General features: G+C 39.6%; 1 protein-coding gene across 2 annotated transcripts; it reads right to left on the bottom strand.

Moving 5' to 3' along the window:
- Positions 1-9,803: 9,803 nt before the first annotated feature.
- On the bottom strand, positions 9,804-22,798 carry LOC148999089 (putative late blight resistance protein homolog R1A-3). Of its 2 annotated transcripts, none has more exons than XM_089141475.1 (3): positions 22,488-22,798; positions 10,427-13,204; positions 9,804-10,225 (listed from the first exon to the last, which is right to left on the bottom strand). In XM_089141475.1, the coding sequence occupies exon 2, from the start codon at positions 13,134-13,136 to the stop codon at positions 10,443-10,445; it is 2,694 nt and encodes an 897-aa protein (XP_088997601.1). In that variant the 5' UTR covers positions 13,137-13,204; positions 22,488-22,798; the 3' UTR covers positions 9,804-10,225; positions 10,427-10,442. The 2 variants fall into 2 exon arrangements, with proteins under 2 accessions (XP_088997601.1, XP_088997602.1); XM_089141476.1 differs by having other exon boundaries at positions 9,804-10,164.
- Between the last annotated feature and the right edge of the window lie 451 nt (positions 22,799-23,249).

The raw sequence follows: 23,249 nt of genomic DNA, 5'->3' as shown, positions 1-23,249 counted from the left end.
ACCTTTTGATGCAAAAGGAAGAGTTTCGACGAAGATCCGTCAAGAAAATCACCAAGGATGCAAGGGAGATGACTTGCAGAGGTCTTTGGTTCGTTCCAAAGAGTTTGGAGGCAGCAAATACGAAGTGGACTCGAGATTGGACTTAAATAGAGCAAGAAAAACCTAATTGCCAAAGACAACACTCATTGGTCGAGTGGATTGGTCGACTGGTCCAGTCGACGACCAATCAGTCGACCAATGCTGACAGCAAATCCAAAACAGGGAATTGAAGGCCCAGATCAAATCCAATCCTAAAGGGGTTTTGCACACATGTCAAATGACTTACCTAATAGGTAGAAATGCCTTCAAACCAAGATAGAGAGCACTCCAAGTCCATCAACTAATCTGATCTTCGTCAAGATTCAGTTTCCATAAATAGAACTTCATCATCAACTTTCATGGATTCAAAGCCAGACACCAAGTCCTCCACTGGGATGGCCCAAAGCTGACTTCTTACTTTACTTCGGGTCATCGGACCTACAAATAACAAGGTTTCCGGGTCAAGGTTAGGGCTGGGTTTTACAGCATCCCTCTCGGACAATCCATGGCTGGGGGTTAAGTCACCGCTCTCCCACATCACCATTGGTCTAAGTACTGGCACATGTCAGGGTAAAGCCTAGCCCAATGCAAGTCATCTACTCAGTTGCATCAACTCAGATCTAGATACTTCCATTCCTGCCCTCTCAGGATCCTTTCCGGTATCCTTCACACTAGAGTCACTGATATTACTCACCGGACTCATCAACCCTATTGGTTATCCACATATGGTAAACGGGAGGCTCTCATGTCCTCTCACGGATATAACTCACCGGTCTCGAACGCCCATGAGCCCAAGTCTAATCATATGCAACCCTCCAATAAATGGCCCCCACAATGTGATTTCTGTCCTCTCATGGATATAACTCACCGATCTCGAGCGCCCGTAAATCATATTGCTACCATGGGTCGTTTGGTCTCAATACCCTTCCGAATCGGGTCTGATATAACGGGAACATCCTAGCCAAACACTGCTAAATAGTCCTAGGTATGACAACCAATGATTCGAGAAAGCGTCGATGGGCATCTTCGGAGAACATCCCATGCTATTCCCTTCGATGTCCAAGGACAGAAGCGTCAAAAGGACACTTCCCAATCCCAAACCATACTTAATCAAACACATTCTCAGATCAGACATGACATACACAACCAACAATTCATCATATAAAAGAGAATGTAAAATCATGATCTAATCATTAGACAATATAGTAATAAGCAATTCATATAAGCTTGAATAATGAAAAAGAAAACATAAGTAAAGTGCTACTGTACTTACAGTAGTACATCAGTAGTATAAAATACAAGAACAGTAAACAAACTCATAGTTTCTTAAAGTAGAAACCAGAGAATATGCAATCTATGTTATTATGAAATAACCGTCCTTACCTTGATTATCACCGAAGATAATCCAAAGATCAAAGAGAATAACTCCAAACTTAGCAAATAAACTCCTAGCAAGCATAGATACAACATTAGGAAAGATGCCTAAAAGATCAGAGAGCAAACGAATCAAATCGGGTGAAAAACGAAGCTACTGCCTCCTTTGGTCGAGTGCTTGGTCGAGTGGTCCAGTCGACCAATCGAGTCAGTACGGAAAAATAAAAACTGATTTGGTCATAACTTCTTCGTTTGAAGTTGGATTGATCCGAAATTCGAAGGGGAACTTCCTAAAATGTATTAGAACTATATTGGAAGATAAAGTCATCAAGTCATGGTCAAAATATGGGTTCTTGATTTGACCCAAGAAACTAGGGTTTCAACCTTTATGGTTCCCATGAAAAGGTTATGATCACAGAATGAAAGAGAATGATTGCTATCAAGAAAATAACAAGAAATCATAGAATAATCAAGTTTAGATTAACATAAATATTGCCCATAAGGTTTCCCTTGCATGGGAGATTACCAAAGGTTTTCAGAAAGATCCTACAAGGTCAGGGTTTCAAGAAAATATTCGGCTAGGGTTAAGATCATAACAATGATCATAGATCTCAAAGATTAAAATGAGATCATGGAATAGATGGTTGCAAGAATGCAGCATCTTCTTCCTGATCTCAATCAAGAACAAGATCGAAGAAAAGAAATTCGTAATGTCGAAGTGATTACTAACCTTGAATTGGCAGATCAGAGATGAGAAGCTTCAAATGCAAAGGAATCTTCGAAGTCACTAGAGAGAGTTTCGGAGAGGTCTTCTCACGTTCAAAAAGTGTTTAGGAGGCAGCCGTAGCTAAGAAACACGAAGTAGGGTTTGAATAAAAATGAAAAACCCTAAAATTGGATTTTCTCGGATTTAACACACAGTTGGTCGAGTGCTTGATTGACTGGCCCAGTCGACCAATCATTCGACCAAGTAGGTCAGCAAGGAACAATCAGGGAATAAGAGGGTCAAATGGGCTTAAACCTTAAGGGCTTTTGCACACACATCAAGTGACATATCTAGTGTGAAGAAATACCTTCAAACCAAGTCAGATAATACTCCAAGTCCTTCAACTAATATCATCTTCTTCAAGCTGCAGCTTCCTTTCCCAAATCTGCACAGACTTCCAAGTATGGAACTCCATCATCAACATCCATGGGTTCAGAGTCAAACACCATGTCTTCTACTGAGAGGGCCTGTGAAACCCAGCCCTAACCTTGACCCGGAAACCTTGTTATTTGTAGGTCCGATGACCCGAAGTAAAGTAAGAAGTCAGCTTTGGGCCATCCCAGTAGAGGACTTGGTGTCTGGCTTTGAATCCATGAAGGTTGATGATGAGGTTCTATTTATGGAAACAGAATCCTGATAAAGATCTAATTAGTTGATGGACTTGGAGTGATCTCTATCTTGGTTTGAAGGCATTTCTACCTACTAGGTAAGTCACTTGACTTGTGTGCAAAACCCCTTTAGGTTTGGATTTGATCTGGGCCTTCAATTCCCTGTTTTGGCCTTCTTGTCTGCATTGGTCGACCGATTGGTCGGCTGGGCCAATCGACCAATCCACTCGACCAATGGGTGCTGTCTTTGGCAATTAGGTTGATTCTTGCTCTATTTAAGTCTAACCTCGAGTCCACTTCGTAATTGCTGCCTCCAAACCCTCTGGAACGAACCAAAGACCTCTGCAAGTCATCTCTCTTGCATCCTTGGAGTTTTCTTGGCGGATCTTCGTCGGAACTCTTCTTTTTGCATCAAAAGGTATGTCTACTCTCTCTTCTTCTCCTACATCTTTGTTTTTCTTTCCTTTTTGAGTTGAGACAGTAGAAGAGATGCTGCATCCTCTGTTGCAAACATCTCTGAACATGTTCTCATGATCATCCTAAGGATTAAAGGCTAGAACAATGATCTTAACCATGATCATTGCAAGCTTTCGAAGGATTCATGATCAAACCATGATTTAATCTCTGTTAATTTCCTAATCTGAATTCTGATCTCTTTGGATCTTCTTTCATTGATCATGTTAGTGGTTAATGGTTGTGTTTTCTTTCTACGATCCATAATCCATAGAATTCTAGTTGTTCTCTTCTACCTTGCTATGTGTTCTTCATGATGCATGATAGTACATATATGGTAGGTTTTATTTCCTTATTTAGATTAATGCTTCTAAGCCTTATTCCATGAAGACCTATGCATGTTTTCATGTTTTCATTACCGAAAGCAATGATCCATCTTCCTATTGTTCTTGTCCTTGTTTTCTATTTCAAACTTCATCAAGATCCATGTTTGATTTATTTATGGTAACTTTTTGTTTCCTAATTTGGATCTTGATACCTTGATTTGATTAGTGTTTTGAGGTCCCCTATATGCTAGAATACTACTGATGTAGTTTACCCCTTGATTAGTACCCTCTTGAACCATCAAATTCGGATTTCATATCTCAAAACTCTGATTTTCTAAGCTACTGTCTGCATTGGTCGACTGGACCACTCGACCAATGAGTTCAGCAACTCCAGAATTGGTCTGTTTCGGATGCTTTGCTATATTTTCTGTTAGGGATCTTTCCTAATATGTTGTATATACTTGTTTAGGACCTTCTTCTCAAGTTTGCCAAGATCTTACTTGATTTCTTAGGATTCTTTGCGAGTTATAAAAGGTAAGGATGGTTATTTCCTTAATTACATAGATAGCATGAATCTAGTTTCTATATTTGAATATCATTAATATGTTTCCTAAATTAGATTCTTACAATGATATACTACTGTTGCATAACTTTGATTACAGTAGCATTACTTATTCATATTGAATTGATTCATGTATGATTTACTTACCAATGTTATACAAATGATTGTAAATATTGATTTCTTTCCATATATGGAGTTACCATATATGTGATGATATGAGTTGATGCATGTGTATGCTTACGTATGGTTTGGAAAGGAGAGGTGTCCTTTTGACATTTCTGTCCTTGGACTACTACGGGAATATTATGGGATGTTTCCGGAGATGCCCTCTGGACACCTTCCTAAACTATTGGATGACATATATAGGATTGTCTAGTAGTGTTTGGCTAGGATGTCCTGTTATGTCAGACCCTAATCGGAGGGGTATTGAGACCGAACGACCCGTGGTAGCAATGGGGATTCATGGGCGCTCAAGACCGGTAACCAACCCGTGAGAGGACAGGGAATCACATTGTGGGGGCCATTTATTGGTAGGGTTGCATATGGTTAGACTTGGGCTCACGGGCGCTTAAGACCGGTAACCAACCCGTGAGAGGACGTGAGAGCTTCCCGTTTACCATATGTGGATGATCAATAGGGTTGGTGAGTCCGTAGTCAGGGACTATGAGGACTCTAGTGTGAAGGATACCGGAAAGGATCGTCGGGGACGAGGAATGGAAGTATCTGGATCCGACTTGATGTAACTAAGTAGAAGACTTGCATTTGGCTAGGTATTACCCTGACATGCGCCAGTACTTATACCAAATGGTTGTGAGAGAGTGTGTTGACTTAACCCCCTAGCCAAGGTTTGTCCGAGGGATGCCGGACCCATTACCAACTGATGATGAGTGATTGAGACTTTCCTACAGAAGTACGGTGCTATGACTTAAAGCATGTCTGCCAATAGAGACCAGCATACATAGAGTTAGAATCATTCATTCATTGTTTGTCTCATATCATATTGCATTATGTTTGTTCTGGAATTCTGCCATATATGTTATTATGGATTTTAACTGCCTTACTGAGTTTCTTCGAAACTCATTCCTTTATTGTACAATGTTGTTAGACTATCCTGCAGGTGCGGAATACTATGACGGTCCCTATGAGGAAGCACAAGGCGAAGAGACATATCTCCAGGAAGGTGATTGCGGTTACCACAATTACTCTGAAGATTCCGCGGGTGGTTATGCTCCGTACAATGCTTAGTCCGACCATTGAGTGGAAGCGTCCTTGTGCTATCTATGAGATCTACACCTACAAGGATGTCGTCTACAAAGTGGAGAATAATTTAGTTACCCAATGTACTTGCTACTGGGATTAGCTTTTATCTAGTTTATTCTTTCGAGCTACTTTTCCGCTGGATGTAAAGTGGGATTTTTGCATCACTTTACTTATCTGTTTGACACTCTGATTATATATCTATTATTCCCCTCCCTTTTTTTTTCCTTCTTTCTTTTCTTTTTCCTTTTTTTTCCCCCCCCCCCCCCTTTTTTTTTTTTTTTTTTTTTTTTCTTTTTTTTTTTGGTGGGTCCCCCCCCCCCCCCCCCCGCCCTCCGGGGCCCCCCCCCCCCGCCTGCCCGATAGGGTACCGGCTGGGAGGGCGTGACAGGGCCCATAGTTGGCTTCTTCCTCTACTCCGGGTCTTCAGACCTAAAAACAACCGGGTTATCGGGTCAACGTCATGGTTAGGTTAGGGTTGGATTTCACAACATGCCTACATGAAGTCCAGATACATCCCCTATGGCACCAACCAACTCGGTTCAGTATCCTTCACAACCTAGGAATGAGAATCCTCACGGACTGGCTACCGCTATTGGACTTCATTCCATAACCCTATGGTCATCCACATATTGTTGGGGCGGAATGCTCTCATGACTCCTCACGGCACCCAGTCCGTTCCTTGGACGTCCATGAGCCCAACCCTAACATATGCAACCCTACCATTTATATGACTAACAGTGGACCAACGTCACATCACTGTCATCACGGGTCATCCGGTTTCAATCCCCCTACCGAAAGGGTAGTAGCATGTGGGGTACCGAGCCATGCAACTCTAGACTCTACTTAAGAATGCCATCCAATAGTTATGACAGTACTGGAGACATCAGCAGGCATGTGTCCCATTCCACAGCCTTCTGATATCCCAATCTAAGATATCCCAGAGGAACACCTCATCCATCAGAACCACATACTAACCATCATTAGTATATAACATTCATAACCAACAAAGTATATATGTAAACAAGATGAACAGCACTAACATAACAAGATCAGTATGTGAAATATGATTACAGCAGCATACATAATGAAAGACTAATACTAACAGACACTGGACTAGCATGTTCAAGTCTATTCATAAAGATAGGATTGATGTCCTTACCTGCATATAAGTAAATCGTCCGTAAAAATAAATCCGGAAACAATTATAAGACTTTCTCTTCAAACAGAGAACACCTATATAGAGGGTTACAATAATGTATAAGTCAATTGAATCAAATTGGATCAAAACCAAAAGTCATTGGCCACTGTTTACCAACCGGTCGCTCGTGCCGGTTTCTTAGGTTGAGCGACCGCCACAAAAATAGAGAGTTTCAATCCAAAACTCAGGCTTCTGATCTTTAGTTTTCAATCTGGATTTCAAGTGATCATAGCCTAAATCTCAAATCTAACACTCCCACAACCACTAGGTGACAAGAAACCTAACAAACACCATAATTGGATTACCCAGAACTCTCCCCTTGACTGGATCTATCCTTTTCTCGAAAGCAGGGTTTCGTTTTCGGATGAATCACATCAAGAAGATTGGAAAGAGAGTTACGATTGATCAAAAGGGTAACCACCATGATGAGGGGATGGGTTAACAAGAAATTGGAAGACAAAGGAGATTAAGGATGAAGGGTGAATCCATTACCTCACTCCGAATTACCAGAAACAAGGAAGGATTGATCTCCAGATCACTACCAGCACTTCAGATCTGCTTTCGGCACTTCTCCGCAGCCGTCTTACCTCCAAAAATGGTAACCACGAATACAATATTCATAAATTAGACGAGGGTTACCTTTAATAGAAGTTAGAGGGCAAAATAGGGCAAAATCCCGCAACCAGAACCGGGCGGTTGCTCCAAGCGGTCGCTTGGTTCAATCGACCGCCACTAGCAACCGCCCCCATGTATTTTGCCATACAAGGGTGCTTTTGCTAGGGGGTTGATGTCCAAGTACAACCTAACCCTAAAGGAGAGATGGGGAGATCTTACCTTCATTCCGGACATCTCCAGACATCACTTGACTTCCAGAATTCCAACTACCAAGCAAGGCAGGCTCTTCAGACAGAGAATCCAGATCCATGGGTTCAGGGTATGGATCATGGACTTCTATCCGGACACTCCACAAATTTACCCAACTGCACCTTAGGGTTCTTGGACCTGTAATATGGATCTTGGGTTAGAAATACGGGGGCTATTACAATCATGGTCATCATCTTGGTTAAGCACCAAAATCACACCGTATTGTCTACGGAGAGAATAGAATGAACGGGGATTCACTCTAAGATTATAAAGATATGAGATTAGGTCATTACAACAGCATAAGACCTCCTCACAATCACGAAATTGGGTAGAAACAGAAGAGAGAGTAGGTCTAGAGAGAAATAAATTGATTACTAACCTTGTAGAAGAAGATTCGACGGAGAAACTCTAACTGATGCTTGGGGATCTTCCTTGGCTTCGAAGAGGAGGTTTTAAGGATCTTCCCATGTTCTCCAAAAGCTTTAGAACATTACGGGACGAATTGGAACAAAAAAGACATAAATAGGGCTTCAAAAACCTAAATTCCAAGGAATTGACCAAACTGCCCTTATCACCTTTGGTCAGTCAGGGTTGGTCGCTTGGAGCAACCAAGGCTGAGCGACCAAAGTGGTCAATAAGGCCAAAAATAGGTGTTTGATCTCCAAAAGCCACAAACTCCACTGGGTCCTTTTCCAACATAACAAAGGGTCTTACCTAGCATTTTTGGACCTTCCAAAGGTGTTAATCTCGTATCTTGGTCCGCCTTTCAAGTCAAACTTCATTCTAATCATATCATCATCCAACTCACTCAGGGTTTCCATACTAAGATCTTTATCATCTACCTCCAAGGGTTCTAGGTCAAACCTAAAGGGTTCAAATTTGGATGGCCCACAACTATGTTCTTCCTTCACTTTGGGTCTTTAGATCTACACTATGGATTTTTGGATTACGGTTAGGTGGGATTTCACACCCGCAGTGTCCACAATAGCCTCCACGAATAAAATAATGTGAAATTAGGTCATGGATAACTATTTATAGAGGGTCTAGGGCAAAAAACAGGGTATAAATCCCGCAACCAGATGGACCAGTCACTTGGGGCAGTTGGTTGGGTCAGTCAACCTTCTTAAGCAACCGCCTCCTAATACTTTTCAGTACTTGGGTGTTTTGCTCTCCCTGTAGATTCCCAACACCAATTTAACTTAAACTAAAACCTTGGTCTCGGACATTTTCAAACTCGACTTGACTCAAGCTAGAAATCCATCTGCCCACTCCATCTTGGTTTCTACTGGATCTTCTTCAGGTTCCCAGTAAGGCAGGTTCTTCATCAGCAGTATTTAGATCCATGGGCTCAAGGTATGGATCATGGGCTTCAATCCGAATAGCCCACAACTTCTTTTGGCTATACTTCAGGTATTCGGACTTGCAAAACGGATCCAAGTTAGGATTACGAGGGTTATTACAGTGTTGGTCGAGTAACACCTCTGACGAGCAAGTCAACAAGAAGCAAGGTTTAGTGAAAAGGAAATCCAATGTAATCTGTGATGCCAGAGAGAATAACCCCAGAATACCTACCTTCTCAAGGTGAAGACCTGGATATTTAAAGCTTTAGGAAGGGTTACCTGACCCATATGGTGTTAGAGTTAGACTAAAACTCTGGGACTACCTTTCTTGTTATTGAGAACTTTATCCGTAGAAATAGAGATTAATTCATGTTATGATTGTAGAATTCAATCTGAACTCTAAATCTAATTCGATCTTCATGTCTCTTATCAGAATCCTTATTCCTTAGTTTCAAGATGTCAGTCAGGGTCCAGAAGTTTGAATGTGGTTCTTTGGCTCATTCATGGTCCAACCAACCCATTGGTTGACTCCACAATTCTGGTCGTCTAAACCGATCAATTATAAAGTTGCCCATAACACTTTTAGTATAAAAAATATTTAAAGTTAGTGTTATTTATTTATTTTGGGTGAATGTTTTAGATTGATTTTTTTTCGGTAATTAGAGGCGATTAATTCTGTTTTAAACTAATTACAAAAAATAAATATTAAGTCTTTGATTGAACACATGTCAACACATGCCGACACATATGGGATCGAAAAATATTCAACCCATGTGGGTGGAGGATCCAGAGTCGGAAATGTGATAGTGACGCGTGAAAGGTTCCCAACCACAAAGTGCCATAAACCAAACATAGACATTAAAACAAAATCCAATCATTTATTCCAGAAAGATAAATTGACCACATAAGAATAACCCACTTTATGAATGAGAAAGTAAGCAAGATCGAAATAGTCGGGGACTAGAAAGCTGACACATAATTTTATTTATTTATTTATTTTTTCGTAAAGATACTACCATTCAACAGTACAAGAAAGCAAGGCATCAGAATTACAAATATCCCAATAAAAACACATGTAGAAGTTTTAACAGATGTTTTCAAAGAAATTATTTAAAAAAAGACAATAGTCCAAAAACACTGACACACATGAAAGGAAAAACTGCTTTTTCCCCGAGGTCCTTGAATGGATGAACGCCCAACGCCCAACGGTTGGCATGCATGCGAGCGGCACCTCCGATAACTTTAGCAGAAATTCAACATTGAACTCTTTCTCTCTGCTCTCGTTGATCAATGGTGTTTCTTCTTTGTACTCTTGAGATTCACCCACTTCCCCACCTTATAAAAAGTGAAAAGTTTCAGAGATTGTTACGGCATCATTGACATGAAACTCATTGAACTGTTAAAAAAACTAATTTGTAAGATATTAATTATAAATTAAGCAGCGAAAACAAAAACATGATGAAAATCTCAAGTGCAAAGCTTTAACATCGACTATGGAAATTCTAAACCAAGAGAATATTTGTGGTGATCGAAAGAAAAAACGAAAATTGAAAGGTAGGCCTGTTATAAGTTTTATAACATGGATAGTGTTACTTACTGCATAAACGTACGAGTTATGATTTTGTAGCAGGTTGTATCGGAGGATAGATCTTGATCTTCAGGGTTTTTTCCTTCTGCTCTCGAGCCTCATCATTGAGCTGCATAACGAATGTTAAGGAAGTCCAAATTAATTCTAGTTCTTCGAGTGAAGTCAGTTCATGGAGGAGTGCAGGCTGAGGCTCTCTTAGTAGGCTACATTTAACGACGACCAGGCGACGGAGCTTCTGAATTGCCCCTTTCTCAACCGTCCACGAAACAAGATTTGATTCTTCAAATTTCAGCAACTGCAGTTGAGGAAATGAACCTTTTCCAAACACTAAGTGATCGTCGTCAAAAGAAGTTTTTACCAGCTTTAGAATCTGAAGATATGGCAGATCTCCAAACATCGAGATTACTTGAGGATCCAGATGTGCCTTTTTTACTGTTATCTTGGTAATGGTGATTGGAAATTTGATTGGCACTTCAAACGCGCATTTTCCCACAAACTTGAGTGACTGAAGCTGTGGAAGGTTAAATGTGGACCCCTCATCCTCTCCGGAGAAATATTCATACTCGTATAACCCTAATTTTTTCAAATTTGGAGCCTTCTTGGAGATTTCATCATCAGGATCAACTGATATGTAATACAGAGTCTGTAAGCTCGGTAGACAGAAGCCGTCTTGATCGTCACTTTCATCAGCTTGGGGTAATCTATTTGGCCCATCCATATAAAGATGTCTCAACTGTTGCATCTTCCATATGTCCTTTGGTAGCTCACCAAGCAGACTCGTTCGTAAATCGATGGTTTGGAGATTCCGAAGTTTGAATACTGATTCCGTAAATCCAGCTCTTACCTTGACGTACCTCAAATGAGATAGATGTTGGGTGGCTTCACTGGGGAGTTTATGAACTTCTTCCATGCCAAGATTCAGCACCCTAAGCAATGGAAACTTTTGGAGGAGTGATGCCCAGTCTTCTCTGGAGACGCTTTTAGCATCATGACTAAAGCAAGAGAAGGAGCGAACATGGAAAGAGTTGTTGGCGCAGGTTGTTGAACCAACTATATAATCTCCACAATTGCTTAGGATGGAAAGTACCCAGGGTTTGCTCCGAGTTGAATGATCTCTACTACGAGATCCAAGTACCTCGTCATCCGGTCTTCGCAAAGTTGTTCTACCTGAATGGCCATATACCTCAACAAATTTTTCATCCCGTGACAAACTGATACACAATTCTCGTATAAAATCATGAATACGGATTGATTTGGGATCACCATTTGACCTCTTTTTGGTTACTTCAACCAACTTTAGACTGACGAGTTCCTTTAGATAACCCTGTGCCAAATCTTCCATGCTTTCAGCTGGTGTTGCGTTCTCCACCCACGGTATCAGTCCTTCAGCTATCCATAACTGAATCAATTGTTTCACAGATATCTCAAAGTCTTCTGGGAAAACACTGAGATAGAGAAAGCACGTTCTCAGGTGTTGTGGTATCTCTTCATAACATATAGACAAGATGCCAAATACATTGTCCCTGTATTTCCTCAGAGAGTACCAACGAAGTCGATCGACCAATAGGCGCCATCTGTCTAGTGTCTTCTCGCGAGCTCTTAGAATAGAAGCCACCACCACTATTACAATCGGCCGCCCCCCACACTTGTCCACAATATCTCTGCCAATCGATCGTAAAGTCTCGGGGCATTTTTTGCCTCCAAATATCACCTTACAAAAGAGCACCCAACTATCATCCGAGCTTAATGATCCTAGCCAGTAATAATCATAAAAAAATCGCCATGAACTTCGAGGGGCTTTAAGAACCCTGGCTGCCACATCATCAGATCGGGTGGTCACCAGTACTCGACTTCCCAGTTTATTATCAGGGAATACGTCTTCTATTTCATCCCATGCTTCAGCAGTCCATACATCATCCATCACTATAAAATACCTACGATGTTCCAATTGTTGCAGAATTTGCTTTTTCAACTGCCATTCGTCCATGTCATAGGTTTCTTGATTAATGACCATGACATGGTTTAGAATGCTTAACAGCAAATTCCTCAACCTATATTTTGTCGAGACTGATATCCAAGCACGTGATGTAAAATGACGTGTAACCCGAACATTATTGTAAAGGTTGTTTGCTAGAGTACTCTTACCAGTTCCACCTTCTCCCGTTATTGCAATAGCCTTAAGCTTGGATGCATCCCCGTATTCCGACCAAAGTTCATATTTATTGATCAACCGATCTACCAGTAACTCGTGGCTTTCACTGAGGCCAACAGCTTCATCGTCTTCCACAGGTAACGGACACATCCTTCGTGACAGTCCACGCCCGAATGGTGCTTGTATTGGGTCATACACGCTGACGCTACTCTGGGGTTCATATCCAACGCCAAAGTCTCTGCATATACGGTTTATAATTTCTTCCACATGGATCTGAAGAGGATTCATGTCCAGTGCAGGTGGGTCTATAGTACCCACACAGCCCTCTGCTTCATGTACTAAACCACCTATTTCATCAACCAGCTCTTTATAAATAACCAGCTTCCGAGGTCCATCATCCTCATAACGGTTGATTGTTCCTTTGGAATTCACAATGAAATTAAGCACGTATTCCAACTTGGACTTAAGCTGTCGAACTTGATCAACTTCAGACATGGGAAGCTTACTAGCTTTTGCAAGAAGGTATGTTACGTTGTTCAAGAGGACCATGACACTGATCTGTGCCATTTGACGTTCTGTACTTTGCTTTTTAGTTCTACTCTTCCAAAATGTCTTCAGATTTCAGAAGGAAATTCCTAAAAGCCAGCAATATCAGAGTATTAATCAATTAGTGCCCAGTTTTCTAAATTCTGTAGATAATTAACTAGCTGTTTTTTCACTAATGAATTTTGTTGGAATTTATTAATATAATTAATAAATTAGATGTCCAAGGGCAAATCTGGAAACTCATAATTAGAGCGGTTACAGAATATAGGTTATATATTTGTAACCACCCTATCACTTGAGAGTACAAGATAGAAGAGTGTGATTCATTCGTACGAGGCGGCTCCCATCTCTCTCTCTCTCTCCCTAGAAACGCAGAAAGAGTTCCTTGCTTTAGATCACTCTTCCATCATTTCCACAAGCAATTGGGTTGTGGAAATTATTCCCTTTCCTAGTGATTGTGGAATCGCCTCGGTAGAACTTTGGTTGTGGAACGAGAACGTGGATCCAGATTTACTTCCGCTGCGTATACTTAATATTTGGGAAAGCGAATCCAGGTAAGGATCTTTCCCCTGTCAATTAATTGAATTGATATACTTGGAGTATTACCAATATTGGCATCAAAGCCGTGGTTCCCATGATTCTCGGTTCCTCCCCATTGTTTATTTTCAATGAATGGATCCAAGGGGAGGATTAAAAGGCTTATAATAACTCATGGAGAATCTAGGGTTTAATATGAAACCCATGGGAGAATTGATAGGGTTTTTGGAAACCCTTATGTTTTGGGTTCGGATCCGAGTGGGAGATCCTTGTGTTTTTCTCTAATGAAGTTTTGCATGATTTGATAATCCATGACAATTATTTTGTTTAAGATTTATTGCTGGATTTTTTTTCATGTGTTTTTGGATGATTTTTTTGGAGAAAAAACGTGTTTTCCCGTTTTTTGAAAAAAAATGCATTCAAGAAAAAATCAGAAAAACACTATTTTTTTTGTCACTGTGGACCAGACGGTCGTCTGTCTATTGGTCTAACAGAACACAGTGACCCAGACAGATTTTTCGTCTGGAGCAGACGATCGACCGTCTGGTTGCAAAAAGCCAGACGGAGAGCCGTCTCAGAATCCGTCTGATTTTTTGTCAAGTTTGAATGTGTTTCTATTTACTGGACATCAATGGCTTACAATCTATGTGATGTTTGAGCATTGAGGGCCTAATGGGGCCTAGTGGGAGCTAATGAGGTAGAAGTGTGCTATGTGAACCACCTCATAGCATTAACATGATTGCAAGTTTTATTTTATTAAAACTGTTTTTAATTATGGGTCTATCAATCATGTTTCTTGCACAGAATGAAACTAGTGTATAAGTCTATATGGTTTTGCATGAGAATTTGATTGAATATTTGTTAGCATCTCTTTTAGTTTAAATGCTTACCCCATAGGTTGACTATGCTAGTGTGATTTGTTATTGCTTGAGTTGTGTTTTATACTAGAATAGTTGAACTCATCCTAATATATAATGTCTCTAGAATAAATGGCTGCTACCAAGAGCATTGTTGCTGACTTCACGAAAGGAGATAAACTGATTGAGAGGAATTATGACCTCTGGCACCGAAAGGTGCAAGTATCTAGGCCGAGTAGCTAGGATTACAATCCTGAGCTCCATGAGGGATGACCTGATGCTTTGTTTTGGGAAGCATAGGACTGCAAAGTCTTTATGGGAGGCTGTGAAGTTCCAATATGGAGGGACTTCCACCACAAGAGGCCGCCAGCTCAGACTCACCTTTGACGGTTATAAGATGCGCCAGGGTCACACCATGAGGCAGCATATAACCATCATGTCTAACATGATTAGTGAGTTGAGCGCATGTGGGCACCAAAAGACTGATGAGGAGCAAGTTTCCACAATCATCAGGTCATTGCCAAAGACTTGGGAGCATATGGAGATCTTTTTGACTCATGCTGATGATGTCAAGACTTTTGATCAAGCTGCCAAGCACCTTGAGCTAGATGAGGATCGGATGTTGGCCGATGCCCCTCAAACTGAAGTATTTGTTGCTGAAGCTAGCACTAGTAAGGCTGCAGGCTTCAAGCGCAAGAGAGAGAAAGCTCAACCTCAGCGGTCGAAGCAAAGTAACTAGAGTGGGAACAAAAACAATAGTGGTTTATGAGACATGGTTTTAGAGTTGTATTTGAAAACAATTCTTTGGTTTTGTATCTAGGTGATACAGTTTATGGTTATGGTTTTCTTAATAATGGTTTTATTGTATTGGATACAATTGATAATTTATCTAATCCTAGTAATGCTTTTGTTTGCCAAAATACTATGTGTATTGATTCTAATTTGTGGCATGCTAGACTAGGACATATTGGCTTAGATTGGATGAACAAGTTGGCAAGAGAAGGTCTCTTAGGCCAAGGTTCACTATCTGATTTGCCAACCTGTGAGTCATGTCTAGCAGGAAAAACAACTAGAAAACCATTTAAAAAGGCTTTGAGAGCCTCTCTTCCTTTAGAACTTGTGCATTCATATGTGTGTGGACCCATGAATGTGCATACTAGAAAAGGACAAGCTTATTTCATCACATTCATAGATGACTATACACGGTATGGTCACATTTATCTAATTTCTCATAAGTCAGAAGCTCTAGAATGTTTTAAGAAATTCATGAGCTTAGTTGAGAATCAGTTAGATAAAAGGATTAAAACTCTTAGAACGGATAGAGGTAGAGAGTATTTCTCTGAAATGTTCAAAGGGTTGTGTATAAAAAGGGAATATCTAGACAACTTACTATTCCAGGGACTCCACAGCAAAATGGGGTTGCTGAGAGGAGGAATAGAACCTTGCTAGACATGGTGAGATCCATGATGGCGCAGGCAAATCTACCCATCTCTTATTGGGGAGATGCTTTGCTGACTGCTGCCTATATCCTCAACAAAGTTCCAACCAAATCAGTTCCTTCCACACCATATGAGTTGTGGACCGGAAGGAAGGCAGATTTGAGTTACTTGCGCGCATGGGGATGTGCAGCATATGTTCACTCTACTTCTCACCAATATGGAAAGCTTGAACCCAAAGGAATAAAGTGTATCTTGTGAGATATTCTGAACCCTCAAAGGGCCATGTCTTCATTGGACTAGATGAGAGTGAGAGGAGAACGGAACTTGAGTCTAGGGATGCAACATTCTTGGAGAATAATTTTCCATTTCTTTCAGGAGTTAACAAAGAATCATCGGAATTCTTTGAGATACAAGATAGTGGTCTTGTCACTCCAGGGATTCAGATTCTGGATGATGAACCTGGAGTTCATCCAGAAGATCCTAGTGGGAGTGGGAGTGCAGATGTGATAGCTACCTCAGAGGGTGAGCAATCTGACATGCACTTGTGCCATAGTGGGCGCGGGCAAGTTCCTTGTTGACATTTTGACATAGAGGATGAAGGCCTACATGGTAACTCCTGAAGAGATCAACTGTGAGATGACTTCAGTCGATGAGCATGAACTGAAGAGCGTGCAGGAAGCTCTTGTGGGGTCAAGCTCAAAGGAATGATTGAAAGCAATAGAGGAAGAGTTGGAGTCAATGAAAGTTAACCATGTCTGGGACTTGGTTGACTTGTCATCGGGCCTAAAGGCAATTGGGAACAAGTTGGTTTTCAAGATCAAAAGAAAGGCGGATGGATCTATTGAGAGATTCAAGGCTCATTTAGTGGCTAAGGGCTACACCCAACGAGAGGGGGTTGATTATGAGGAAACTTTTTCCCCTGTGGTTAAGTTTGCCTCAATTCGCCTCATTCTAGCCATTGTTGCTCAGCTGGACTTGGAGCTTTATCAGATGGATGTAAAAACTTCTTTTCTCAATGGAGAACTTGAGGAAGAGATCTATATGGATCAACCTCAAGGCTTTGAAGCTAATGATTTTGAGCACAAAGTATGCAAGCTTAAGAAGTCCATATATAGCTTAAAGCAAGAATCTAGATAGTAGAATGTGCGCTTCCACCACGCTATGATGGAAAATGTTTTTTCCATGCTTGAGGAAGACCACTGTGTTTACACCAAGAGATCTGATGGTAATTATGTCATTCTGACACTGTACGTAGATGACATACTTATGGCTAGCAATAGCAAGGAGTTATTGGAAACCATTAAGAAATGGTTGTCCTCCGTATTTGATATGAAGGACATGGGTGAAGCAAGCTATGTGCTTGGTGTCAAGACTGTCAGAAATAGGCAAAAGAGATTACTGGGTTTATCTTAGGAGACCTATATTGACAATGTCTTGACGAGATACCAGATGCACAACTGCAAACCAATTGATACTCCAGTGGAGAAGGGTTTGCATTTGAGCCTTGATATGGGTCCTAAGACTCTAGAGGAGAAAACCAAGATGGAAAGAGTTCCATATCCAGTGCAGTAAGTAGCCTTATGTACGCTATGATATGTACTAGGCCGGATATTTGTTATGCAGTAGGTTTGGTTAGTCAGTACTAATCAAACCCAGGCATAGAGCACTTGAAAGCAGTCAAGAGGATATTAAGATATCTTAGAGGAATAAGTAACTACATGCTGTGTTACCAAGGATCGGATTTGTGGTTGGTTGGCTATAGCAATGCCGACTGGGCTGGAGACATTGATGAGCGCAAAACAACCTCTGGATATGCTTTCTTGCTGAATGGCGGGGCCATTTCGTGGTGTAGCAAGAAGCAGGCTTATATATCCCTCTCGACCAGGGAAGCAGAGTATGTGGCATGCTCAGTTGCGGTTTAAGAGACTATTTGCTTGAGGAGATTCCTTCGACATACTGGAATTGTAATGACATCCAAATAGGCTGCCCTTGTCTACTGTGATATTACGGCAGCTCTTAACTATGTCAAGGAATCCAAGAATCATGGGAAGACCAAACATATACAGTTGAGATATCAGTTTGTTAGAGACATTACATCAAGGAAGAAAGTTGTACTTAAGCACATTTCTACTAGTCAGATGGTAGCTGACCCTTTTACCAAACCAATAGCCAAGGATATTTTTATTTTTCATGTAAAATCCTTAGGCTTGCGTAGATTGTGACTTATTTTTGTACTGAGACTTTCTTATTATTGAGCAAATATGAGTTCATTCCAGCATTTATTTTATTCACTTTTTGTATGATTGTGTTTTTCTAGCATAAAACAAGATATGTCAATAGGCAAGAGAATGACTCACTCACACGAGCATTCGCCTCTGGTGCCTTGGAGGCTAGCAGAGATTAGACGGATTGTGAATGACTTTGTGTAGGTCAATTCATAATCATGATGTCGCCTTGATTTGGAATCAAGATGAGTTTCTCTATTGTGAAGAGAATTGACATGAATGTTCCCACTATTAATGTTGCCTATAGGAGCCAGTGCGAGTACTTTATGTGGCGCTAGGGTGGCGACAATAAAGAAACTCGGGTTAGGCGCAAGAGGTTGCGACTAGACTAAGACCTGTATGGTGTTGAGAGGGACATACATTCTATTGTGTATAGAATGCTCCACCATAGCACGTATATCATACTATGTGTGCTTAGCGATCATTGGAAATGAGAGGATGGATCCCTGCTCCTCTCATTGTGTGAGTCTTGGACCTTACGGTCCATTAGTGTTCGTAGTGACTTTCGACGACATCATGAAATGAAGGGTTAATGTGGCTACTTTGGGGTGTTACCTATGGTCATGAGTGATTCGACCTAAAGGGCCATTACCGGGAAAGGAATCAATCCTAAATGTAGTGATGGTCTGGGGCGAAAGGAAAGGTTTGATTCAATTGCACCCTAAAAAGTGTTTGCTGGTACCAACTGTATGTGTTACAGTAGTGAACATTGTAAGGACAAGAAGGTGATCTCTCAGAGGGATCGAGATACCATTAGTTTGGTGAGTTTGAATAAACCTAGGACACTGTGGTATACTAATGCTTATTTGATTTATTTCTTTGAGTAATGTGTCATTCTGGCCTTCTGGGAAGGTTTCTAGTTTGGGGTTCACGCGTGCAATTATATCACCGGTCGCACAACCCATTTTGCCAGTATGACTTGTGGATGTTTGTGTCTAGGACATAAGTGGTCTATGTATTTGGGATGCATAGCGAAGTGATCAATATATATGTATATCTGGGATATACATGTGTCTGGGACATAAGTGGTCTATGTATCTGGGATACATAGCAGAGAGATTGAATGTGTATATTTGGGATATACATCTGTGTCTGGGACACATTGAGAGATTAACACTTGCCCTTGTGCAAGTGGGAGATATTGGAATTTATTAATATAATTAATAAATTAGACGTCCAAGGGCAAATCTAGAAACTCACAATTAGGGCGGTTACAAAATATAGGTTATATATTTGTAACCACCCTATCACTTGAGAGTACACGATAAAAGAGTGTGATTCATTCGTCGAGGCGGCTTCCATCTCTCTCTCTCTCTCCCCTAGAAACGCAGGAAAGAGTTCCTTGCTTTAGATCACTCTTCCATCCTTTCCACACGGCATTTGGGTTGTGGAAATTATTCCCTTTCTAGTGATTGTGGAATCGCCATGGTAGAGCTTTGGTGGTGGAACGAGAACGTGGATCCAGATTTACTTCCGCTGCGTATACTTCATATTTGGGAAAGCGAATCTAGGTAAGGATCTTTCCCCTGTCAATTAATTGAATTGATATACTTGGAGTATTACCAATAAATTTTCTACTACTATCTTCTTTTATTGGAGTTTTCGCATGCGTATCCAACTTCTTGAAGACAAATCTGGAATAAACTTCTTAAAACATAATTTTAATGAATAATAACAAATCGCTTCCATCAAGTGCACAGTTAACCTTAATTACTTAACAATCCATCATGTGGCCAAATTTATTGATTTCTAATAAATCTTTTAGGGCCTGTTTGGTTACATGAGTTTGGAGATTTCAAATATCTAGAGATTTCAAATCTATAGATTTCAAATCTATGGAGTTATAATTTATAAAGTTAGATGTTTGGTTGTGGAATGAAATCTGTGGATTCATCATAAAAAACTATTTGATCGATGTGATTTTTGTGAATGTGCAAATGTATAGCTTTTTTGGAATCTCTGGATTTCACCCATTACCCATAAATCTACAGATTCACGTTTTTAGTGTAAAAAGGTGAATCTCTAGATTTCATGAATCTAGAGATTTTTACAACCAAACGGGTATAATTCTCAGATTCATGAGTCCAGAGATTTGAAATCTCTGGATTCATGTAACCAAACAGGCCCTTAGGGAAGGATTGTAATTTCTAATAAATTGCCTCCAGGAATAACTAACTGAGAAGCCAGTGACTTTATTTCATTGAGAGCAGAGTCCGTCCAAACAATTCCAACCAAAGAAGAGTTCGATAAAAAATAAAAAATAACTAAATAAATAGCATCTATTTAAAAATCAAGGATTTATAATCAGCCAAATTTTTGGAAGCACCACGATAAGGAATCCAATGCATAATCAACCGACCTTAAAATATAGAAAAATTTACCAATATGTCACTTAATGTGTGATATAATTTTATTGTCAACAATCAAACTTTTATTATTGCTTATACCAGCCCTGTTTTCCATACCCACCATCATCCACTACATCTTACCTCATCATATATAAACCCATGAAAACAAGGCTTTAAAACCCACAAATTATCAAAGCTGCCTTTGTTCCATAATTTTGTTTAGCTTTTTTTGTGTTACTAGGTGGTATCTGGTATCTCTATATTTTTTTTTTTTATATATATATATATATATATATATATATATATATATATATATATATATATATATATATATATATATATATAAAAGTTGATAGAGAGAGACGAGGAGGGGGTGACACCTCTCTCTCCCTCCCACCTATGTGGTGAATTTTCACAAAAGGTGACATGTGTTATTATGATAAGAGTGGAAAGAGAGTATAAGAGAAGTGAATTAAAGAGAGGAGAGAGAGAATATTAGGTGTTACCTTTATGCATGTCAACAGAAGAGAAAAATTAAGAGAGGTGAGAGAAAGAGAAGAAAAAGAGAAAGAATAGAGAGCGAAAGAGAGACAGAGAAGAGCAAAATTAAGAGTGGAAAGAGAAAGAAAAGAAAGGATAAGAGGAGACTGGGTTCGCCTGAAAAGAGGAAGAAAAGAGGAGAGAGAATAGAGAGAACAGAGAAAGAATAGAAAGAGAAGAGAGAAAAGAAGTGGAGAGTACAGAGAAGAGAAAAAACATAGAGAGGAGAAGTGGAGAGGAGAGAGAAAACGCAGAAGAAGAAGAAAAAAAATAGAGGAGAGGAAAGAGAAAGTAAAGAGAGGGAAAGCTTGTTTAGTTCCCACGTACTCGAAAATAGACGATAATCATCTTAAATATAAGAGAAAGACAAAGTCAAGATCAAGAGATCTACATGGAATATTAACAAGTAAGTGATATTGACCAACATATGTATATTATAAATGGGTAATTCCACTTAGTAGATAGGTAGCATTCACATGTTAATATAAAATTGAATTTGGATACTGTTAAGTGGATACGGATACGAAGCGTATTCGAATTTTTGACTATTCATTTACATCCCTCACCCAAGATGCATGGGCCTCAATCTTCTTGAGCAAATTCAGATCTTGAAATGTATCATAATGAATCTCAAAGATATACCAGAAGCGAAGAAGCTAGTTCAGTGTTTGGTTTGAGATCCCATTGATTGTAATACTACTGCAGAGAAAGGAAGAAAATGGAAGAAAAGAAGCCACAAATATTGCAGACTAAGGGTTTCAAGGAGTTATGGATGTATGAGAAGGCATGGTAACAGGAAGCCGGTTGATTTCATTGATCATTTATGGATATCTGAGAAGACCTGCTGACAATGGTAAATACCGTTTAATTCCATTGATGGTTTTGAATATTATAGAGAAAGGGCAAAAAAGATCAGTAAAAGGGTAAGTGCAGGAGGAGAAGACGAAGTAGATGAGAAAATAAAAATAAAAATTTTATTGTCTTTGAATAAAATTATCAGAAAGAAAGAAGGAGAAATCTAGTGAATAAGCCATATATTACAGAGATAGAATAATCAGAAAGAAATAAGGAGAAATATAATAAATCAACTACATACTGTTGAGATCAAATCATCAGAAAGAAACAAGGAAAAATCTAACAAAATCATTCCATATATTGCTGGGATAAAATCATCAGAAAGAAATAAGGAGAAATTTTATAAATCAAGCATATATTAGGACTTAGAAGAAATCTAACAAATCAAGCATATATTGTTGAGACGAAATATTAAGATATTAGATGGATATTAACAGACAATGGAAGTAGGTTACCATGCAATGTTCATCCAGTGGAATGAAAGATTAGGTAAAACACTCTACTTACGTACCTCAAATTGACATGATCATTCAATCTCTGAAACCTGCTTCAATCCAATTCGCTAAGAATTTACGATATCAGATAATTATGAGACTATCAATAAGAGAGGAGGAGAGTCACATAAGTAAAGAAGGGAAAAAAGACATCAAGTAAAGAGGGTGGGGGTTAAAGTTTGATATATCAATGGATCTCCTAAAGCCTTGAAGACTGAAAAGCCATACACTAGAGGAGACTGGTTTGTAGTCTTGTCAGTTTTCTCTTCTATAAACCAATTGGTGAGACACTCAAGTCTATGTCTATCCCCTCGGCTAATGTAGTGCATGTGAATACGATAATCTACTTAATTTCAACAAAAAGACTACCAAGTCTACTTAAACAAAAGAGAAAAACACAATGCTGATTCATTAGCTTATATTATTGAGAGATACACACCCATATTTTGACTTTAGCTTAAAACTAGGCTATGAAGCGCTAGTTGTTATTAATTATTTAATTGATTATTATCATTGTTAATTAATAAACTGCAAAGAGTTAGTTCATGTGAATACAGCCTATTTTAATGATAGAGTACCAACTCTACTTAAACAAAAGAGACACTTCGCTTTTATTATTGAGGGATACACACCACCATATTTTGTCTTTAACTTAAAACTAAGCTATGAAGCGCAAGTTGTCATTAATTATTTAATTAACCATTATTATTATTGATAAATTGAAAATGGCTAGTCCATGTGAATATGTTTTTTTTTTTTTTTTTCCTGATAGAAAATCT

The sequence above is a fragment of the Hakea prostrata genome, unplaced genomic scaffold (assembly GCF_041222555.1).
Source record: "Hakea prostrata isolate BN-2017 unplaced genomic scaffold, UWA_Hpros_2 contig_47, whole genome shotgun sequence".
Classification (NCBI taxonomy): Eukaryota; Viridiplantae; Streptophyta; class Magnoliopsida; order Proteales; family Proteaceae; genus Hakea; species Hakea prostrata.
The sequence above is the reverse complement of the archived record's forward strand: the minus strand, read 5'-3'. Positions and strand labels throughout refer to the sequence as shown.

Excerpts from the sequence above, each read along its gene's own strand:
- LOC148999089 (XM_089141475.1), bottom strand. The coding sequence starts at position 13,136 with ATGGCACAGATCAGTGTCATGGTCCTCTTGAACAACGTAACATACCTT.